This window comes from Rhinatrema bivittatum, chromosome 1, assembly GCF_901001135.1.
Source record: "Rhinatrema bivittatum chromosome 1, aRhiBiv1.1, whole genome shotgun sequence".
NCBI lineage: Eukaryota > Metazoa > Chordata > Amphibia > Gymnophiona > Rhinatrematidae > Rhinatrema > Rhinatrema bivittatum.
In genome coordinates this window covers 143,072,021-143,094,509 of record NC_042615.1, presented here as the reverse complement: position 1 = coordinate 143,094,509, position 22,489 = coordinate 143,072,021, and the positions used below count along the sequence as shown (strand labels likewise).

Here is a 22,489-nt window from a genome sequence, read left to right as displayed (position 1 = left end):
GCAGGCCTTTCCCTTCAGGGACGAGTAAAGGCGCACTCAGTCAGAGCAATGGTTATTTATTTATTTATTTATTTATTTATTTAAAATCTTTGCTATACCGTTGTTAAGTAGTATACCATCACAACGGTTTACAGTGAGGCACATATATACATATTTGGAAAATGTATAATTTAATACTATCTATAGGAAGTGCCATTAAAGTCTGGTAACATAGTTTCGTAATAAAGACTATTTGCAAAAGGTTAAAAATCTTGTCCTTTTTCTACGTTTCTCAGTTTTAATTGCATATATAACTCTATTGAGGTGTATGTTTTGTTTTGATAAAACACATTTATTGAGCAGAAAGGTGCTGCGTTCTGATGTTCTGCTTTCAGATTTCTTATTCCACTATTCACTGCTCTCTTTGTAAAAGGCTTGCTTGAAAAGCCAGGTTTTTAAACTCTTTTTGAATAGTTTAAAATCTCTCTGTAGTCTAATTTCTAAGGGCATGGTATTCCACAGTATTGGTCCGACTACGGATAGAGCCCGTTCTCTAACTTGGGTCAATCTTGCTGTTTTAACCGAAGGGATGGTTAGGAGTGCTTTGTTAGCAGATGCGAGGTATCTGTGTGGGACAGGAACACGTAGTGCTGTGTTCAGCCATTCTGCTTTTTCGTCATGAATTAATTTATGTATTGTGCAAAGTGTTTTGTATTGAACTCTGTATTTGATGGGTAGTCGGTGTAGTTTTGCTAGAGTTTCAGTAATGTGATCATTTTTTCGTTTACCAGTAAGTATTCTTGCGGCAGAGTTTTGCAGAGTTTTGCAGTATTTGGAGTGGTCTTATTGTTGTGTATGGTAATCCTAGAAGAAGGGCATTACAGTAGTCTGTGCTCGCAAATATTAGTGCTTGTAAGACTGTTCTGAAATTTGTCAATGTTAGTAAAGGTTTTAATTTCCTGAGAACCATAAGTTTGGCGTATCCTTATTTGACTTTTAGTGATATGTGTTATTTGAGGCTAAGTACCTGTGTCAGACTGTCATGGTTTCTAGTAGGAGTGCACCTACAGCTCCTTACCACTGAGTTTAAAAGCATTTCGTTTGAGCGCGAAAATCACCTCAATTGTTTGCTGGCTTTGTTATCCAATGAAAGTCGGCCTGGTTTGCCGACGTCATTATCCTTATATGGTGACTGCAACTGAGTATACCCCGCTAACGTAATGACGCATAAGCAAAAACGTGATGACGTGAGCTAATGAGAATAAACTATACTGTGCAGGACAATCCGTACAGCAAAGGACTAGAGAAAATGGTGCCACTCGATCTCACTATTGAGACCGTGTGGTGTGATCGTGTTGAGTCGAAATATCCATCTTTGTTCTTGCCGTAGTAGGATGAGGGGAAAATCCCCTCCTCTAACTGGAGGTAAGACAACCTCGAGTACAAAAAATTGTAAATGAGCTATTGTGTGCGATTTCTCTATCCAATGTGAAACTAATGGAGCATTCTCCTTACTGATGTTGATACTTGATCTGTGTTCGATTATGCGGGTTTTTATGCTGCGTTGTGTCTTACCTACATACATTAGTTGACAAGGGCAAGTGATGACGTATACCACCCCCCTTCGTGTCACAGTCCGAGGTGCCACTTAACTTATATGGACGACCAGTGTGTGGGTGTATAAATTGTGTGAGTGTGTATGTGTGTTGGCAGACTGAGCAATGGCCACACGGCCATTGCTCAGTCTAATGTACTCCGTTGTGGAAGAGCACAATCGTCGAAGTCTGAGGAATTGTCCAGTCGGAATATTAATTTTTAAATGGTATGGATGAAAGCTGTCAAAAGCTAGAAGGGTATTCCTATCTGTGGATTTACGAAACAGAGAGGTAGTAAATTGTTGGTTTTGGTATTGTAATGTTATATCCAAAAAATCAACCTATCTATGATGTATATAATGATTAAATTGCAGATTAGAGTTGCATTGATTCAACCAATCAAGAAAACAAAAAAACTGAAGATCTGTTCCGATCCAAATAAGCAGAATATCATCGATGTAACGCCACCATTTAAAAATTAAAGGCCACCATTCTGATTTGTAATGTAGTTTTCTTCAAAGGCCGCAACGTAAAGACAGGCTAGACTGGGGGCCATAGTGGCCCTCATAGCCGTGCCTTTAACTTGTTGAAAAAATTGTGTCTTAAATTGGAAATAATTGCGGGTCAATACTAGGCTGGCTAGCTGAATCAAAAAAGATGTAGGTACCCTTGTTGGCATAGGACGTGTGTCGAGAATCTGTTCAATAACCATGAGTGCCTCTGCTTGTGGTATATTCGTGTATAATGATATTATATCTAGCGTGACTAAATAACAACAACCTTGTGGAGGCCTACAGTTATCTAAATGAGAAATTAGCTGCGTAGAATCTCTAACATAAGATGGACTAAGTGGAACGAAAGGTTGTAAAAATTTGTCCACAAATTTTGATAATGGTTCTAAAACCGAACCTATACCTGATACTATCGGGCGTCCTGGTGGCTTGTCCAATGATTTATGAATTTTTGGGACTGTGTAAAACGCTGGAATAGTGGGATTGGCGGTGACCAAAAACTGTGATTCGTGGGAGGTAAGATAACGAGCATCCATTGCCTCTTGTACTAATTGTTTAATACATTCCTGTAATTCCTTAGTGGGGTCTTCTGTTAGTGATCTGTAAAATTGTACATCATTAAGTTGACGCCAGCATTCAGTATCATAATCTCCACTGTTCATAAGAACAATCCCCCCCCCCCTTATCCGCTGGTTTTATAACAATACTATTATCTTGCGAAAAAGTTTTAAGGGCCTTATTCTGTAGCTGACTTAAATTAAAGTACACATACGGTCTATGCTGCATAAGTTCTGATATCTCTGATCTCACTAATGATTCAAATACCATCAAACTTGGGTCATAAGGGCCTGGGGGAATCCATCTTGAACGAGGGTATACTAATGAACGGTCTTGAAACGGCAGGGAATCTCTAAAAAAAGCTTTGATTTTTAAAGCCCTGAAAAACCGATAGAGATGTACTTGTATATCAAATTCATCTGGTATAACAGTGGGAACATAGGATAAACCTTTACTAAGCGTCCTTAGTTCTGTGGTAGTAAGAGTTCTAGATGATAAGTTAAAGATACTTTGTTTCTCAGTCATTGCCACGGATCTTGGGTGTGTCGCGTGGACCTGGTAATTCTCTGCGGTTGTTGAAAAGTCTGTTGGCCTCTTGTTCTTGGATACCTTGTGTTGCGTAGTATCGGGGTTGGCTCTAAAAAAGACAAGGCTGATGAAGAGGATGACATGGAGGAAGTTCCTCCTGTACCTCCCATGTGTGTTTCTCGAGTAACATTTCTTATAGGTACTTGTTCCTCGCCGGAGCTGTCGTCTGAGGATGACTGGGCAAACGCCACTTGGCGTTTGCTGATACGTTTCGTTGATTGCCATATATATACGTAGCCTTGTTTATAATCGTATTCGTCTCTCAAAAATTTTTTATGTTTTAAATTTTTCAGATCACCCGTAAATTTAGCTAAATTGTCCTTGAATTCTGCCAATTGTTGGTCGAATGTGTCAATCGGGGCTTTGATCTTTATGGCTTCCAACTGTCCGGCCAGTTCCTCCTTGAGGGGAGTGACTAAAGCTTTAGATGTCTCTATAATCAGAACCATGAGATCGAATGAACATTTGTTCAATATTTGTATCCATCTTATCATAAAGTCCTTATTCTCCGCATGTAAACGAGGTTCTTTCTGAACTCTGAGGCCTCTGGGGATCCGTCGAGCGCGACAGTATTCTATGAGTGTAGATGTATGTAATTCAGCTCGGGTTATGCGTTTCTGGAGGTTGAGGGAGGGCATAGACCGTGTGGCCATTGCTCAGTCTGCCAACACACATACACACTCACACAATTTATACACCCACACACTGGTCGTCCATATAAGTTAAGTGGCACCTCGGACTGTGACACGAAGGGGGGTGGTATACGTCATCACTTGCCCTTGTCAACTAATGTATGTAGGTAAGACACAACGCAGCATAAAAACCCGCATAATCGAACACAGATCAAGTATCAACATCAGTAAGGAGAATGCTCCATTAGTTTCACATTGGATAGAGAAATCGCACACAATAGCTCATTTACAATTTTTTGTACTCGAGGTTGTCTTTCCTCCAGTTAGAGGAGGGGATTTTCCCCTCATCCTACTACGGCAAGAACAAAGATGGATATTTCGACTCAACACGATCACACCACACGGTCTCAATAGTGAGATCGAGTGGCACCATTTTCTCTAGTCCTTTGCTGTACGGATTGTCCTGCACAGTATAGTTTATTCTCATTAGCTCACGTCATCACGTTTTTGCTTATGCGTCATTACGTTAGCGGGGTATACTCAGTTGCAGTCACCATATAAGGATAATGACGTCGGCAAACCAGGCCGACTTTCATTGGATAACAAAGCTGGCAAACAATTGAGGTGATTTTCGCGCTCAAACGAAATGCTTTTAAACTCAGTGGTAAGGAGCTGTAGGTGCACTCCTACTAGAAACCATGACAGTCTGACACAGGTATGTTTTTTGAAGTGTTTTGAAAGTCTGTATAATTATGCACTTTGACGTCAATAGTCTGCAAGGTACTAATTTTAGTTCCTGGTGTTTTACATGTTTGCGCTTGCAGATAATTGCTGAATGTATTCCCCCCCGAGGCAGCCGGGTGGCGAAACACGGGACCGTGTTGGGGGATTCTATTTAAGGACTGTATCTTAAGCAAGGAGTCGCCGCAATGAAACATTAAATAAATAATCAATTTGAAAACCTTCCTAGGAACTTACTTCATCCTTGCACTTGTATTGTTGGTTATAATTGAGAGTGCAAGGTCTACTTCGGTATGTGTTTGATGATGTCTAGGTACATGTTTGCTAGATTTAGCGTTTTTCCCAATGGGGCAGATTTTAAAAGCCCTGCTCGCGTAAATCCGCCCGGATTTACGTGAGCAGGGCCTTGCGCGCCGGTGCGCCTATTTTCCATAGGCCTGCTGGCGCGCGCAGAGCCCCGGGACTCGCGTAAGTCCCGGGGTTTTTTGTCGGGGGCGTGTCGGGGGCGGGGCCGATCGCGGCGTTTTGTGGGTGGGACGCGGCGTTTCGGGGGCGGGCCCGGGGGCGTGGTTTCGGCCCGGGGCGGTCCGGGGGCGTGGCCGCGCCCTCCGGAACCACCCCCGGGTTGCGTCTCGGTGCGCCAGCAGCCCGCGTACTTTTGTTTGCGCCTGGAGCGCGTTTTTAAAAATCTACCCCAATGTGTCTTCAATGGATAGTAGTAGATGAATGTCGCCAGCATAAATGTAGTGTGTGACTCCCAGGCCTGCCAGGAGGTGGCAGAGTGGCAGCAGGTAAATATTAAATAGTGTAGTTGAAAGCGCTGATTCCTGTGGGACTCCTGTTTGTAGATTTATTTTCTCTGACAATATGTTATTTATAGCCTTGGTAAAATCTGTTACTTAGGTATGATCTGAACCAGGCTACAGTCTTTTTATGTAGTCCTATTTCTTCTAATCTTTTTTAAAGTATGTCGTGATTTACTGTGTCAAACGCTGATGATAGGTCTAGCATCATCAGGATGTAATGTTTTCCACTATAGAATTCTCTCAGGATGTTGTCTGTCAGTAAGAGCAGCAAGGTCTCAGTGCTGTAGTGTTTACGGAATCCATCTTGTTCAGGGTACCGTATATTATTGTTATCTAAATGTTCAGCCAGTTACTTTTGTACAGTTTTTTCTATTAATTTTCGATTAGTGGTAAGTTTGAAACTGGTCTGTAGTTGCTCAGGATAATGTCAACCTCAGTAGCGCACTATCGTTCAATACCAATTGTTGACATTTGTAAAGCTGCAACATGGAGTTCTCGTCACACTTTTGCAGCACATTACTGTTTGGAAAAAGAAGTAGGACAAGATTCAGCTTACGGACAATCTGTTTTAAAGAACTTGTTTCCAGAATAACCCCAACTCCTTCCACATACAACCTGCTGTGATTTCAGGCTTCCTCAATTTTAGCCAACAGTCCTCCAGTTGTGCCTGTTGCACAAGTTGTGCGCTGTTGGTCCAAACTTCAAACCAGTCAGCCTGTAGCTTGCTAATCACCCATATGTGAGGACTATATCCTGCTTGTCCTGGGATAAAGCAAAATTGCTTACCTGTAATAGGTGTTATCCCAGGACAGCAGGATATAATCCTCACGAAACCCACCCGCCACCCCGCAGAGTTGGGTCCGAAACGATTTGTTATTTTATTTTTGCTAAAGCTTATTGCTACAAACGAGACTGAAGGAAGACCCCTGTGGTTCGAGGGATCATAGCATGCTCAGTTGGCTCAGTGTGCCAGTCAAAAATTTCTAGAAACTTTGACAGAAAGTTTTCCACAATAGGGCTCCGTCCAGTGACGTCACCCATATGTGAGGACTATATCCTTCTGTCCTGGGATAACCCCTATTACAGATAAGCAATTTTGCTTTACTGCAAGCAGATTGATAGGAATTCATTACTTCATTATGCAAGTTTTCATCCACGCAATTTAAAAGATAATATACTGGTTGGATTATTCCTCTGTCTTTGGAGATTTTGCTCATCGATAGATGAGTATAAATGTTGCGTGAGTGAGTTGTCTGTAAGGTTTAAAGAGTGTGAATATACCCATAAGTTAATATGGAAGATATACAAATGCGCTTTCTATGCAAATAGGCAGAATTTGTTGATTACAGGGAGTAAATCCTCTCTGTCCCTTTTTCATTTCAGACTACACAGATTAAGAACATCATTTGTAGGCATTGATCTATTCTCATGGGGGATTAGTTACTCAAAGAATATCCATTTTTTACAATCCAAATAAACAAATCTTCGCAAGATCAACTTGTTACTACAAGTTTACCATTCAGCCATTGTGACATTAATAGACCTGTTGGTCAGGATATATGTGGACCATGTTCTGTATGCTTTTATATTCTAAAGGTATTGGTATTTAGTCACCCCGTTGGTAGCGCACTGGGCAAATGCCCAGCATATGGTGGATGATTTAAACTTTTTTGTCATCAGTTAGGTACAAAGTAAATGTGGGGGTGACAGTTAATAAATACTAATATGGAAAGAACAGCGTTTTATTTATGATTGGGTTACATGGATATCTAAGGGGTTATATCGTGAAATTGAGTGGACTGCATTTTTATAGATGTAAGACAGCTGAGAAAGTTGCCATGGATTGGCTTTAAATTTTGAAGCTCAATGGATATGTGCATGTGTGGCATTGTATGGTGTAGATCTGGAGAGAAAAATAGTGTATCATGATGGTGAAAATTTTGGTGGTAAATATTTGGTTCATGGGGTATGAAATTGCATTTTAAAATATGTTTTCATTTTTTATTGTAGGCGTTTGATAAAGATTAGCTGGAATGATGTGATATGGAATTTTAGAATGGTGGTTAATTATGAGACTGGTGTAGAGCAGATGTGTGTACAGAGTTGTCTGGTAAGTTTGGATAATGCGGGTATGAATGGTAGAAGCTCAGAATATATATTTTAAGCGTTGATTAATTTTTTGATATATACTTTTTTAGGAAAATAGTTGGGACATGCAATTTTAAGACAGATTTGTGAAGTATCAGGTCTTTTCAAGTTTCTGTTTTGTGTGTACATTTTAAACCCATGAAACACATTGTGAGACAATGGTGCAATACATTATGGTTTAACTCGCAGGAAAAGCAAAATGTGATAGGCTTTCGAGTCAAGTGAGACTTCTTTGAGCCATCTTTGAATCAATGTTTAGGAAGAATGTGTTGTAGCAAGGGGTTAGAGTACATGATATGATTTCCCCCTGAAGAAGCCTCAATTGGGCGAAACAATTGGGTCCTGTTGTTTGTTGGGGAATTTTATGCCATTTATTATAAGAAAAAATGAGAATGTGAATGAGTGGATATTGTGCATATGTGTATGTGCATGTGTGAGAGTCCATTAATCATTATAAGTGTTATTGTTCTTATGAGGATTTGAGGGGTACTCCATGAAGTGCCCCTCAAATCCTTATGTTCTTATGAGGACTAGGGGGCACTCCATGAAGTTAGCAAGTAGCACATTTAAAACAAATCGGAGAAAATTCTTTTTCACTCAATAAATAATTAAGCTTTGGAATTATTTGCCAGAGGATGTGGTTAAGGCATTTAGTGCAGCTGGATTTAAAAAAGGTTTGGATAAGCTCCTGGAAGAGAAGTCCATAAACTGCTTGTTGCCGGCATTAGTAGCAAGGGATCTATTTAATGTCCGGACACTTGCCAGGTACTTATGACTTGGATTGGCCACTGTTGGAGATAGGATACTGGGCTTGATGGACCCTTGGTCTGATTCTGTATGGCATATATTATGTTCTTAGGTTCTAATGATTGTAAGCTTATAGAACATGTTTGAACAATTTTATGAAACCTGATAAATAAATACATGTTAATGTATATCAGTGCTGCATGACATTGTAGTAATAAAAATATTGTGTATATTTAATAATATATATTGTATTAAATTATGATTCCTTGCTAGTATTATGTATATGGATTGGTTGGAATCTATATGTACCCTCTAATAGTTTTTCTGCCTAATAAAAGATATCACAAGGTGCAAAGTACCTAGTTTTCTCTAGAACCAAAAAAGCTATTGGATCTATGCCTTTTTAATGTGTAATTGATGAGAATCCTCTAAGTATTGTGGGATGAATACATTATTATATTATGCATAAATCCTGTAATGCTTATATAATTCATCATGAATTTAAGGATGGCCTAATCCTTGAGGCATATATACCAACTGAGATCTTCCTCTCCCTTATTTTCTGAAACTATTTGCAACACATAATTAACGTTTCACCTATCCTTATTTGCAACATGCCAGGGAAGGCCTAAAAAAAACAATAGCTGATCTTCTCCTTGAGTACAAGCCATCTAGAATTGGTGCATATTATCCATCCTTCCTTAGATAACTGCAACCAACTTTTAGTCTGCTTTAACTACCAATAAAAGGTGAGTGGAAAGTTCTCAGTAAGCGAACTAGTGCTGCAGTCACGCCTGTTGTCCTGCCTACTGAAATTCTTTTCCCTTAGTATAGATTCAGTTATTGACTTTTTTTATGGCATACTGTAGAAATCCAAGGGGCAAGAAAATGCAGAATGAAGTTGAACTAAATGAGGACAAAGAGGCCGCTTTTTCCAGGTAAAGTGTTAGGAACTAGTGCTGCAGGCACCCAAGTTCTCCTGCCTCCTGAAATTCCTCTGTCTTAGTATAGATTCAATTATTGACTTTTTTTATGGCGTACTGTAGAAATCCATGGTGCAAGAAAATGCAGAATGAAGTTGAACTAAATGAGGAGAAAGAGGCCGCATTTTCCAGGTAAAGTGTTAGGAAATAGTGACAAATGAATGTTAAACCAATTGTAGGTGGATCACTTTTTATTCTACTAACAATAAACCTGTGACTAGTTTTCAGGTCTATATTCTGTTCATGAGATTAGTGCAGAATGACATAAGGAAGATGCCCAAATATATAAGTAAACTGTAGGTGGGATTACAACCAAGTTATTTGTTTTCAAATCAACTAACATGGCCAAGAATACCACTTTATTCAGGAAACAACTCTGCTGGTAGATGGTTTTGGCAGAAATGTCAACAAAAATCAAACAGTAACATGAGGAAGTCAACAAGGTTGAGGGTAGGGAGATGCTTCAAGCATGTACAGATTATTGTTAATAGTTCAAAGGATGGTGATTTGTTGCTCATAAATGACATGGTGAAAAAAGCTGGGACATCTGTGAAATTTTAAAACAGATTTGTGAAGTATCAGGTCTTTTCAAGTTTCTGTTTTGTGTGTACATTTTAAACACATGAAACACACTGTGAGGTCAATATTCAGGCAACTGATGAGCTGAAAATATATTTGGGTAAAGTTACCCAGATAGCCCTAACTGGATATTCAGTGGAACTGACCTGGATAAGGGCTCCACTGAATATACCTGGATAGAGTTATCCAAATAAGTTTAGCACAGCTATTTTTCTGTCCAGAATTACCTGGCTAATCGTATCTGGTTAGTGCTAAATGTCAGTGCTAACCGGATAAAGTAAAACTGCACCCCAGTGCAGCTAAATTGTGTATGGTAATGAGTTACCCAGATAAAATGTAACTGGTGAATGGGGGAAATATTTAAATCTCAGGTTTTGTATGACTGATTCCAAAATTTAGCTTGACAAGCCCTTTGAATATCAACCACTGAGTTAATATTTTGGGCAAAATACATTTATTTATTTATTTAGTATTTTTTATATACCGATAACCGTTTGCACATCGTATCGGTTTACATGGAACTAAGAGACCGTCACCATAAAAGGTGAAGCCTTTACAAGGAACATGGAACCACAAATTGGTTAAATAAGCTTATATATAAGGAACATGATACAAAGTTAATTATATAAGGAGACGTTATTTACAGTTGAGAATGAGGAGTAACAGGTGAAAGGGAGTGGAATTGAGGAACAAAGTTTAACGTTATTATGGAGATTTTGCAAAAGGCAAGATAGAGAAAAGACGTTATTATGGAGAATTTTGGAAGGCAAGATAGAGAAAAAAGATAAAAATTGATTAATTGGATAAATGATAGAGGCAACAGTACTGAGGATTTACAATTCAGTAGGAGGAACTTGTGGGAAAGGCTTGTAAAAACAGCTAGGTTTTCAGTTTTTTTTTTAAATTTAGGGGTAGAAGTTTCTGTTCGTAGTTCAAGGGGCATGGAGTTCTATAGTGTGGGGCCTGCGAAAGAGAAAGCTCTTTTTGTTGTGGAAGTGAGTCTGGTGGATTTGATTGAAGGGGGCGGAGCTTTCCTTGAAGAGTGGACCGAATTGGTCTTGTGGATGTAAATGGTGTGAACGGAGGGTTGATCCAGTGGAGGTTTTCATTTAGAATACTTTTGTGAATGAGGGATAAGGTTTTGTATAGGATTCTTGATTTTATTGGTAGCCAATGTAAGTCTATGAGCGTGGGTGTGATATGATCTCTTTTTTTTTAATTAGTAAGGATGCGGGCTGTGGCATTTTGTAAGAGCTGTAAAGGTTTGATGTGGGAGGAGGGGAGGCTGAGGAAAAGAGAGTTACAGTAATCAATTTTAGAGAAAATAATAGCCTATAGGACAGTGCGGAAATCTGTGAAATAAAGCAGAGGCCTGAGTTTTTTTAATTGTTTGCAGCTGGAAGTAACAGTCACTAAGGATAGATTTAATAAAAGGTTTAAGGTTGAGTTGGTTGTCAATCATGACGCCCAGGCTGCGAGTATGAGTGTGGAAGGTGGAGGAGGAGTGGGATAGGGGGATGGGGGTTGCAGGTTGTTGGTTGGAAATGATAAGTAGTTCCATTTTTTGAGGATTGAGAGCTAAGTGCATGTTAGTGAGAAGGTGGTTAATAGAGTTAAGGCATGATTCCCACTTTAGAAGGGCAGATTGCAGGGTGTCAGTAAACGGGAGAAGAATTTGCACATCATCTGCGTAGATGAAGTGCTTGATGTTAAGATTGGTGAGGAGATTGGATAGAGGGACCATATATATGTTAAATAAGGTTGAGGAAAGTGAGGAACCCTGGGGGACACCTCGGTCAAGGCTAATTGGGTCGGATTTATTTTTGTCAATGATTACTGTGTAGTGCCTATTTTGAAGGTAGGACTTAATCCAGGCTAGTGCGGTTCCTGATATACTGATCCTGATAAGAATTTTGATAAGTATGTCGTGATTGACGGTGTCGAACGCTGCGGATATAACCAACATAGCTAGCAGATAGGAATTACCTGTGCCCATGCCTTTGATTGTAGTGTCTGTTATTTATTTATTTATTTATTTATTTATAATTTTTATATACCGATATTCTTACATTAAAATGCAAATCATACCGGTTTACATAAAACAGAAAAAGCAGGAAAAAATATTTCCATAGTCAAATACAGAGAACATTTATAATAAAATTGTTAACAAAGGCATAAGGTAGGAACTTGAAAAAAAGGTTACTTAACAGAAAACATAAAAGAAAAAATATTAAATGAAGCACAAAGAGTTGCACGAAGGGGTGCACAAAGGTCAGAAAGGTGATTGTTGACGAGCTTTTCTAGGATTTTCGAGAGGAATGGGAGGTTTGAAATAGGTCGGAAATTAGATAAACTAGAAGGGTCAAGGTTGGGTTTTTTCAGAATGGGTTTAACTACTGCTTGTTTGAGTATGGAAGGTACTGAACCTTGTTCCAAAGAAAGGTTGAAGATGTTATCAAGAGGCTTAGCAATTATTTTGGGAATAGAGAGGAGGAGCTTGGTTGGGATTGTTTCAGAGGGGTGCGATGATGGTCTCATTTTTTTAAGGATGTTTTCTATTTCTAAGGAGGAGGCAGAGTCAAAGGATGAAAGTGTGGCTGACTGGTTGTTGGTAGGAAGATGTACATTGTCAGGGTTGAGGGGAAATTGTGCAGAGAGAGAGGAGATTTTGTTTTGAAAAAAATAGGCTAAGTTATTGCACCATTTTGTGGAGGAGGATTCTTGAGGTTGTGTTGGGGGGGTTCTGGTGAGGTTAGTGATCATCATGAAGAGAGCTTTGACGTTGTATTGGAGGTTGTGGATTTTTTTTGCATAATATTCTCGTTTAGTTTCAAGAATAGTTTTTCTGTAATCATGCATGAGTTGGTAGTAGGTTGTTTTGGCAGCTGGTGTGGGGTGTTTCTGCCATCGCCTTTCTGAGTTCCTGAGGAGGGTTTTAAGATTTTTGAGTTCCTGTGAGTACCATGGTTTTTTGTTTGCTTGGGTAGGTTTAATAGTATTTGACACAATAGGACAGGTTTGGTTTGCAATGTTAAGGGTGACATCAAACCAAGTGGAAGTGGCTTTGTCAGTTGATGATAGGTTGATTTGGTTAGATATGTCATAGCCTTACAGTTTCATATGTAAGGCTATGGCCTTAATCTTAGAACAGTGGGCTAAGAATAAAGGAAACCAGAGTTCAAATCTTGCTTCTTCCAAGTTCTTTGACCTTGGGTGAGTCACTTAACCCTCTATTGCCTCAGGAACTCACTTGGATTGTATGCCCCCTATTATATTAATGAGGAGTTTTTTTCAATTTGAATGCATGCTGTTTCAGTAAATAAAATCTATACCGATGGGGTCACTGATGGCCCCATCGACAGCCTGTTTGTATATGGATGATTTTGAAACCAGATTTATCTATGATTCGAGATATTTAAAATATGTGGTTACATGGAAGCAATTCATAGATTATATTTTTTATTTGGTCTAGACAGTTATTGTTGGAATTTATAGGATGAATGAATAGACAAGATGTAAACTTGAAATTTGAATTTCAAGATCAGCAAGATTTTATCCCTTTTTTGGATGTAGTAGTGAGTAAGGAGTGTAATTGGTTGGTTACTACTATTTATCCCAGGACAAGCAGAATATAGTCCTCACATATGGGTGACATCACTGGACGGAGCCCTATCGCAGAAAACTTTGTCAAAGATTCTAGAAACTTTTGTCTGGCACACTGAGCCAACTGAGCATGCCCAGCATGCCATGATCCCTCGAGCCACAGGGGACTCCCTTCAATCTTCTTTTTTCCGCGCTGCTATTAGCCTCGCGGTGAAGGAGCCCTGTATGGTAGTTTTCCACACACTATGTTTCCTAACGGAAAAAGTTACAAGTTTTTCAAAGTTATCCCCTCCATAGGGGTCTCCCTTTTTCCACCGTCTGGTGAATACATTTTTCCAGTCGATACCGTTATTTCAAATATTTTAGTCAGAAGGCTGTCGACCGCTGTCCGGCCTTCAAAATGGCTACCGGGTTTAAGAAATGCCGGAATTGTCCTCGTGCCGTGTCCATTAGGGATCCACACATCGAATGTGTGTTGTGTTTGGGCGAGAAACACGATGTCGCGACATGCCAGCAGTGTGCTGAGATGACAGCAAAAGGCAGACGGGCTCGTCTGGAGAAGATGGAACATCTATTCCATCTTCAGTTGCTGCTGTCGACATCGACCTCAACACACTCGTCTCCGGCTGGAGCGGCAAAAAAGTTAGTATTTAAGACTCGGTGTCGTCCCGATGAAGCTGGTGACCGGTCATCTCTGACTTCTTCTCAGTCATCTGTAAAATCCACCTCGGTGCTTGAGAAAAAGGGCACCGAGCATCGGGAGAAACACTGGCACCGGCATCGAAGAGCTCTGGAATCGATGTCTGGGGGCAATTGATACCTATCGAGCCAACTGAGAAAAAACCTTGGATAGAGGAGTCATCGGTACCATCGATGCCTATCACTCCCAGGACATCCCTGCTGATTTCGGTGCCGGGTACCGTGCCACCACAGGGATCTGTGGAAGAGCCGGTTCTGCCTTCGCTGCCACCCCCTTTAGCTGCTCTGACCTCACCAGCTATAAGGGAGGAACTGGATGGTTTCATTTGCCAGGCAGTTAAAGAAGCTTTACGAGAGATTCCATCGATGCCATTGCCATCACCGGTGCCAATTCCATCATCGGTGCCGATACCATCACCAGCACCGATGCCTGATTTGACAGTATTGGCGCTGATACTCGCCAAGCTAGATGCTCTTCTTGGTGCCTTTCCAGTTCAACCTTTACCACTAGGATCAAAGACTCCGCTTCCTAGTCCTAGTGACGATGATGTCCCAAAGAGTTTACCGATGCCTGAAACAATACCAGGAACATCTGCATATTACATCCGAGACCTTCCTTTTCTCCATTGCTTCCACCGATTCTATCAATGAAACAGTCGATACCTTCGATGCCACCATCCCACCCTCACTGCACTCCTCCTCGACGACCTTCTTCGGACATCTGGGATGAGGGAGACACCGATACTTCATCGGAGGATATTTTATTTGATACTTCCCCTCCGGAAGAGAGGAGAAAATCCCCTCCAGCAGACCTCTCTTTTTCCAACTTTGTAAGAGAGGTGGCTGATACCATTCCTTTTCAATTAGCGACAGAAGAGGACACCAGGCAAAAAACCCTAGAGGTTTTACAACTTGTGGATCCTCCTAAAGAAGTTCTGGCAATCCCTGTACATGAAGTACTCATGGATCTCCAGCACAGACTATGGGAACACCCTTATACCATACCACCAGTAAACAATCCGACTGATGCCACTTACCTGGTGCAACATATTTCATATTTTCAGAAAACCCAGCTTCCACACCAGTCTGTGGTGGTGAAGTCAGCCCAAAAGAAATCGAAGAGAATCTAACCACACTCATCTATGCCTCCTGGGAAGGATCAAAAGGTTCTGGACACCCTTGGCTGAAAAATGTTTCAGGGGTCCATGCTGGTTTGCAGAATTGCGTCATATCAGTTATATATAACTCAGTATCAGCGCAATTTGTGGAAGCACATACAAGAGCTGTCCGATTCACTTCCTCAGCAGTTCCAAGATTCCTTCAATAATATCATTTTATAAAGGCCTAGAAGCTGGGAAACACGAGGATTGTGCAGCCTATGACAGTTTCGAAACCTCGTCCAGAATGGCTGCAACAGGAATTGGTGCTTGTAGATGGGCCGGGCTGAAAGCTTCGGAATTTAGGTCAGAAATTCAGGAAAAATTGGCAGACCTTCCTTGTGTAGGAGACAATCTTTTTGGAGAAAAGGACAGGATGCTGTAACACAGCTGAAAGAACATTCGGAGAATCTCTTCTGTTCCACCAGAGTCACAGTCTTCTGCACGTCGTCCAACCAGGAAAGACTCTAGAAAGCCCTATTATAGACCACGGAGATACTATTCCCCAGCAACCCGTGGCAGGCCGTCCAGACCAGCCCAGAGAGGCTACCAACCCAACCCTAAACCTTCCTTCATATTTTCACCCCAATTGGTTGCACATCACCTCCGATCAATGACTACTCTCCATATCTCAAGGTTACCATCTGGACTGTCTCAAAGTACTAAACGACACCCCACCAAGCTCGTTTTGGGTACCAAAAAATCATTCCTCACTTCTGCAAACAGAATTATCCACCCTCCTGAGCACCAGGGCCGTGGAACCAGTTCCCCGACCTCAGCAGGGCAGATGATTCCTCTCCCGCTATTTCCTCATTACGAAAAGAAAACAGGAGGTTTATGACCCTTCTTAGGCCTTCGAAAACTCAACAAATTTCTACGGAAAGAAAAGTTCAGGATGGTATCCTTAGGCCCCATGCTTCCCCAAATTCAAACAAGAGATTGGCTCTGTTCTCTGGATCTTCAAGATGCTTACGCTCACATTCCAGTATTTCCCCCTCATCGCAAGTTTCTGCATTTTCTAGTGGGTCACAAACATTTTCAGTACCGGGTGCTGCCATTCGGACTTGCCTCAGTACCAAGAGTGTTCACAAAATTCCTAGCTGTGGCAGTGGCCCATCTACGCAAGGAAAGCATACATGTATTCCCGTATCTCGATGACTGGCTCATCAAGAGTCAATCAAGGCAAGGATTTCTCGACTCCCTCAAATGCACAATCAATCTGCTTCACTCATTGGGATTTCTAATCAATTACAAAAAATCCCATCTTCTACCATCTTGCACTCTACAATTCATCAGAGCAGAATTGAGCACAACTGTATCCAAGGCCTTCCTGCCAAAGCACCACGCAGAGACTCTGTCCACTTTAGCGAGCTCTCTGCACACAAGCCGAACAGCAACTGCCCATCAGTTCCTCATTCTGCTAGGTCACATGACGTCTACGGTTCATGTCACCCCTATGGCCAGATTAGCCATGAAAGTAACACAATGGACTTTGAGATCACAGTGGCTCCAAAAACTTTTTTAAATATATCCGAAGCAGAAAGCCTGTGAGGGAGTCAGTTGGACCGTTAGATGATCGAGGGGTTAAAGGGGCACTTAGAGAAGATAAGGCCATCGCGGAAAGATTAAATGATTTCTTTGCTTCGGTGTTTACTGAAGAGGATGTTGGGGAGGTACCCGTAATGGAGAAGGTTTTCATGGGTAATGATTCAGATGGACTGAATCAATCCATTGTACCTGAAGACTGGAGGATAGCAAATGTAACCCCAATATTTAAAAAGGGCTCCAGGGGCGATCCGGGAAACTACAGACCGGTTAGCCTGACTTCAGTGCCAGGAAAAATAGTGGAAAGTGTTCTAAACATCAAAATCACAGAACATATAGAAAGACATGGTTTAATGGAACAAAATCAGCATGGCTTTACCCAGTGCAAGTCTTGCCTCACAAATCTGCTTCACTTTTTTGAAGGAGTTAATAAACATGTGGATAAAGGTGAACCGGTAGATATAGTATACTTGGATTTTCAGAAGGCGTTTGACAAAGTTCCTCATGAGAGGCTTCTAGGAAAAGTAAAAAGTCATGGGATAGGTGGCGATGTCCTTCCGTGGATTGCAAACTGGCTAAAAGACAGGAAACAGAGAGTAGGATTAAATGGGCAATTTTCTCAGTGGAAGGGAGTGGACAGTGGAGTGCCTCAGGGATCTGTATTGGGACCCTTACTGTTCAATATATTTATAAATGATCTGGAAAGAAATACGACGAGTGAGATAATCAAATTTGCAGATGACACAAAATTGTGCAGAGTAGTTAAATCACAAGCAGATTGTGATAAATTGCAGGAAGACCTTGTGAGACTGGAAAATTGGGCATCCAAATGGCAGATGAAATTTAATGTGGATAAGTGCAAGGTGATGCATATAGGGAAAAATAACCCATGCTATAATTACACGATGTTGGGTTCCATATTAGGTGCTACAACCCAAGAAAGAGATCTAGGTGTCATAGTGGATAACACATTGAAATTGTCGGTTCAGTGTGCTGCGGCAGTCAAAAAAGCAAACAGAATGTTGGGAATTATTAGAAAAGGAATGATGAATAAAACGGAAAATGTCATAATGCCTCTGTATCGCTCCATGGTGAGACCGCACCTTGAATACTGTGTACAATTCTGGTCGCCGCATCTCAAAAAAGATATAATTGCGATGGAGAAGGTACAGAGAAGGGCTACCAAAATGATAAGGGGAATGGAACAACTCTCCTATGAGGAAAGACTAAAGAGGTTAGGACTTTTCAGCTTGGAGAAGAGACGACTGAGGGGGGATATGATAGAGGTGTTTAAAATCATGAGAGGTCTAGAACGGGTAGATGTGAATCGGTTATTTACTCTTTCGGATAGTAGAAGGACTAGGGGACACTCCATGAAGTTAGCATGGGGCACATTTAAAACTAATTGGAGAAAGTTCTTTTTTACTCAATGCACAATTAAACTCTGGAATTTGTTGCCAGAGAATGTGGTTCGTGCAGTTAGTATAGCTGTGTTTAAAAAAGGATTGGATAAGTTCTTGGAGGAGAAGTCCATTACCTGCTATTAAGTTCACTTAGAGAATAGCCACTGCCATTAGCAATGGTTATATGGAATAGACTTAGTTTTTGGGTACTTGCCAGGTTCTTATGGCCTGGATTGGCCACTGTTGGAAACAGGATGCTGGGCTTGATGGACCCTTGGTCTGACCCAGTATGGCATTTTCTTATGTTCTTATGTTCTTATTCAACCACTGTCGTCTCTGATTCAAATAACCCACCAGTTATGTTCCTCTCTCCTCTGGTGGACGAACACAAACATCTTGCTAACAGGCCTACCGTTTCAGCAACCAGTTCCACAAGTGACCTTAACTACAGATGCATCCACCTTAGGTTGGGGAGCTCATGTAGACAATCGTCAGACTCAAGGTACTTGGACAAAACTCGAAGCAACATTTCAAATAAACTTCCTAGAGCTTTGAGCTATATGTTATGCTCTCTATGCGTTCAAGGACTGCCTTTCCAACAAGACTGTTCTCATACAAAAGACAACACAATTGCCATGTGGTATCTGAACAAACAAGGAGGCATGGTCTCTTATCTCCTCTGCCAAGAAGCCGCGTTGATGTGGGATTGAGCCCTGCAACATTCCATGTTTCTCCGTGCCACTTATCTAGCAGGCATACACAACATAGTTGCAGATCACCTCATTCGTCAGTTCCAACCCCACGAGTGGTCCCTGGATCCTTTCGTAGCGACCAAGATATTCCAACGTTGGGGTCAACCAACAATGGACCTCTTTGCATCCGAGCTGAATCACAAAGTGGACAAATTCTGCTCCCTGCACAAACAGAGAAACCAGTTAGCCAAGGACGCCTTTGCTCGCCCCAGGAACTCAGGTCTTCTATACGCGTATCCCCTGATACCGCTAATAACCAAAATACTAGTGAAGCTATAACAGGACAAAGGGTCAATGATACTTATAGCCCCGTATTGGCCTCGGCAAGTATGGTTTCCCATACTTCTCTACCTCTTGATCAGAGAACCAATTCGCCTGGGCTCAGCACCCACTCTCATAACTCAGGATCAGGGCAGGTTGCGCCATCACAACCTTCAATCCCTATCCCTCACAGCCTGGATGTTGAAAGCTTGATCCTACAACCACTCAGTCTTTCACCTAATGTCTCTCAAGTGCTTGTAGCTTCACGAAAGCCTTCCACACGAAAATCATATCGTTGTAAGTGGAAAAGATTTGCCATGTGGTGCACACAAAAAAGTATTGACCCTTTTTCCTGCCCCACATCATCTTTATTAGACTATCTCTGGTACCTTTCAGACTCTGGTCACCAGACGTCCTCAGTCAGGGTACATTTGACTGCCATCTTGGCATACCACAAGGGAATAGGGGATGCCCCTATATCAGGGCAACCCCTAATCAGTAGGTTTTTGAGAGGTTTAGTTCATCTAAAAATCCTTTACGGCCTCCAGTCACAGAATGGGACCTTAATGTAGTACTGACAAGACTCATGTGTTCTCCTTTTGAACCCATTAATTCCTGTGATGTTAAATTTCTTACATGGAAAGTTATCTTCCTATTAGCTATTACCTCTGCGAGGTGAGTTAGTGAGTTACAAGCACTTGTCACATACTCACCATACACAAGATTTCTACATGACCGAGTGGTTCTCTGTACTCACCCTAAATTCCTTCTTAACATGGTTACGGATTTCCACTTGAATGAATATATGTCTTGCCCACATTCTTTCCAAGACCTCACTCTCACCAAGGGGAGAGGGTCTTGCACACCTTAGACTGTAAATGTGCACTTGCATATTACCTAGACCGCACTGCAGCCCATAGGAAATCCACCCAGCTCTTTGTTTCTTTTGATAAAAACAAACCGGGTAAGGCAGTGGGCAAACAAAGTCTCTCCAACTGGCTAGCAGATTGCATAGAGTTTTGTTACGAAAAAGCAGGCCTTTCCCTTCAGGGATGAGTAAAGGTGCACTCAGTCAGAGCAATGTCAACCTCAGTAGCGCACTATCGTTCAGTACCAATTGTTGACATTTGTAAAGCTGCAACATGGACTTCTCTTCACACTTTTGCAGCACATTACTGTTTGGACATAGAAGTAGGACAAGATTCAGCTTACGGACAATCTGTTTTAAAGAACTTGTTTCCCATATAACCCCAACTCCTTCCACATCCAACCTGCTGTGATTTCAGGCTTCCTCAATTTTAGCTAACAGTTCTCCAGTTGTTATGCCTGTTACACAAGTTGTGCGCTGTTGGTCCAAACTTCAAACCAGTCAGCCTGTAGCTTGCTAATCACCCATATGTGAGGACTATATCCTGCTTGTCCTGGGATAAAGCAAAATTGCTTATCTGTAATGGGTATTATCCCAGGCAGCAGGATATAGTCCTCACAAAACCCACTCGCCACCCCGCAGAGTTGGGTCCGAAACGTTTTGTTATTTTATTTTTGCTAAAGCTTATTGCTACAAACTAGACTGAAGGGAGGCCCCTGAGGCTTGAGGGATCATGGCATGCTGGGCATGCTCAGTTGGCTCAGTGTGCCAGTCAAATGTTTCTAGAAACTTTGACAGAAAGTTTTCCGCAATAGGGCTCCATCCAGTGACATCACCCATATGTGAGGACTATAGCCTGCTGTCCTGGGATAACACCTATTACAGATAAGCAATTTTGCTTTACTGCAAGCAAACTGATAGGAATACATTACTTCATTATGCAAGTTCTCTTCTGCGCAATTTAAAAGATAATATACTGGTTGGACAATTCCTCTGTCTTTGGAGATCTTGCTCATCGTAGATGAGTATAAATGTTGCGCGAGTGAGTTGTCTATAAGGTTTAAAGAGTGTGAATATACCCATAAGTTAATATGGAAGATATACAAATGCGCTTTCAGTGCAAATAGGGAGAATTTGTTGATTACAGGGAGTAAATCCTCTTTGTCTACATATATATGTACAGTCCCTTTTTCATTTCAGACAACACAAATTAAGAACATCATTTGTAGGCATTGATCTATTCTCATGGGGGATTAGTTATTCAAAGAATATCCATTGCTTTCAATCAAAAAAAAAAATCTTTGCAAGATCAACTTGTTACTACAAGTTTACCATTCAGCCGTTGTGACATTAATAGACCTGTTGGTCAGGATATATGTGGACCATGTTCTGTATGCTTTTATATTCTAAAGGTATTGGTATTTAGTCACCCCGTTGGTAGCGCACTGGGCAAATGCCCAGCATATGGTGGATGATTTAAACTTTTTTGTCATCAGTTAGGTACAAAGTAAATGTGGGGGTGACATTTAATAAATACTAATATGGAAAGAACAGCGTTTTATTTATGATTGGGTTACATGGATATCTAAGGGGTTATATCGTGAAATTGAGTGGACTGCATTTTTATAGATGTAAGACAGCTGAGAAAGTTGCCATTGATTGGCTTTAAATTTTGAAGCTCAATGGATATGTGCATGTGTGGCATTGTATGGTGTAGATCTGGAGAGAAAACTGGTGTATCATGATGGTGAAAATTTTGGTGGTAAATATTTGGTTCATGGGGTATGTAATTGCATTTTGAAATATGTTTTCATTTTTTATGTAGGCGTTTAAGATTAGCTGGAATGATGTGATATGGAATTTTAGAATGGTGGTTAATTATGAGACTGGTGTAGAGCAGATGTGTGTACAGAGTTGTCTGGTAAGTTTGGATAATGCGGGTATGAATGGTAGAAGCTCAGAGTATATAATTTAAACGTTAATTAATTTTTTTGATATATACATTTTTTAGGAAAATATTTGGGGCATCTGTGAAATTTTAAGACAGATTTGTGAAGTATCAGGTCTTTTCAAGTTTCTGTTTTGTGTGTACATTTTAAACCCATGAAACACATTGTGAGACAATGGTGCAATGCATTATGGTTTAACTCGCAGGAAACCTGAAATGTGATAGGCTTTCCAGTCAAGTGAGCCATCTTTGAATCAATGTTTAGGAAGAACGTATTGCAGCAAGGGGTTAGAGTACATTATAAGATTTCCCCCTGAAGAAGCCTCAGTTAGGCGAAACAATTGGGTCCTGTTGTTTGTTGGGGCATTGGGGCATTGTATGACAT

The 22,489-nt window shown here is 41.0% G+C and overlaps 1 protein-coding gene across 4 annotated transcripts in view; it reads left to right on the top strand.

The window, feature by feature from the left end:
- Positions 1-22,489, top strand: part of SPATA18 (spermatogenesis associated 18) — a 274,302-nt gene that overhangs the window by 121,241 nt on the left and 130,572 nt on the right. For 3 of the 4 annotated variants that reach the window (XM_029587820.1, XM_029587806.1, XM_029587813.1), the window contains 2 exons: positions 9,176-9,244; positions 9,353-9,421. The exons of the other annotated variant lie outside the window; for it this stretch is intronic. In XM_029587820.1, coding sequence (XP_029443680.1) covers positions 9,176-9,244; positions 9,353-9,421 — 138 coding nt within the window. The remainder of the gene's footprint in view (positions 1-9,175; positions 9,245-9,352; positions 9,422-22,489) is intronic. 4 annotated transcript variants of the gene reach the window in all.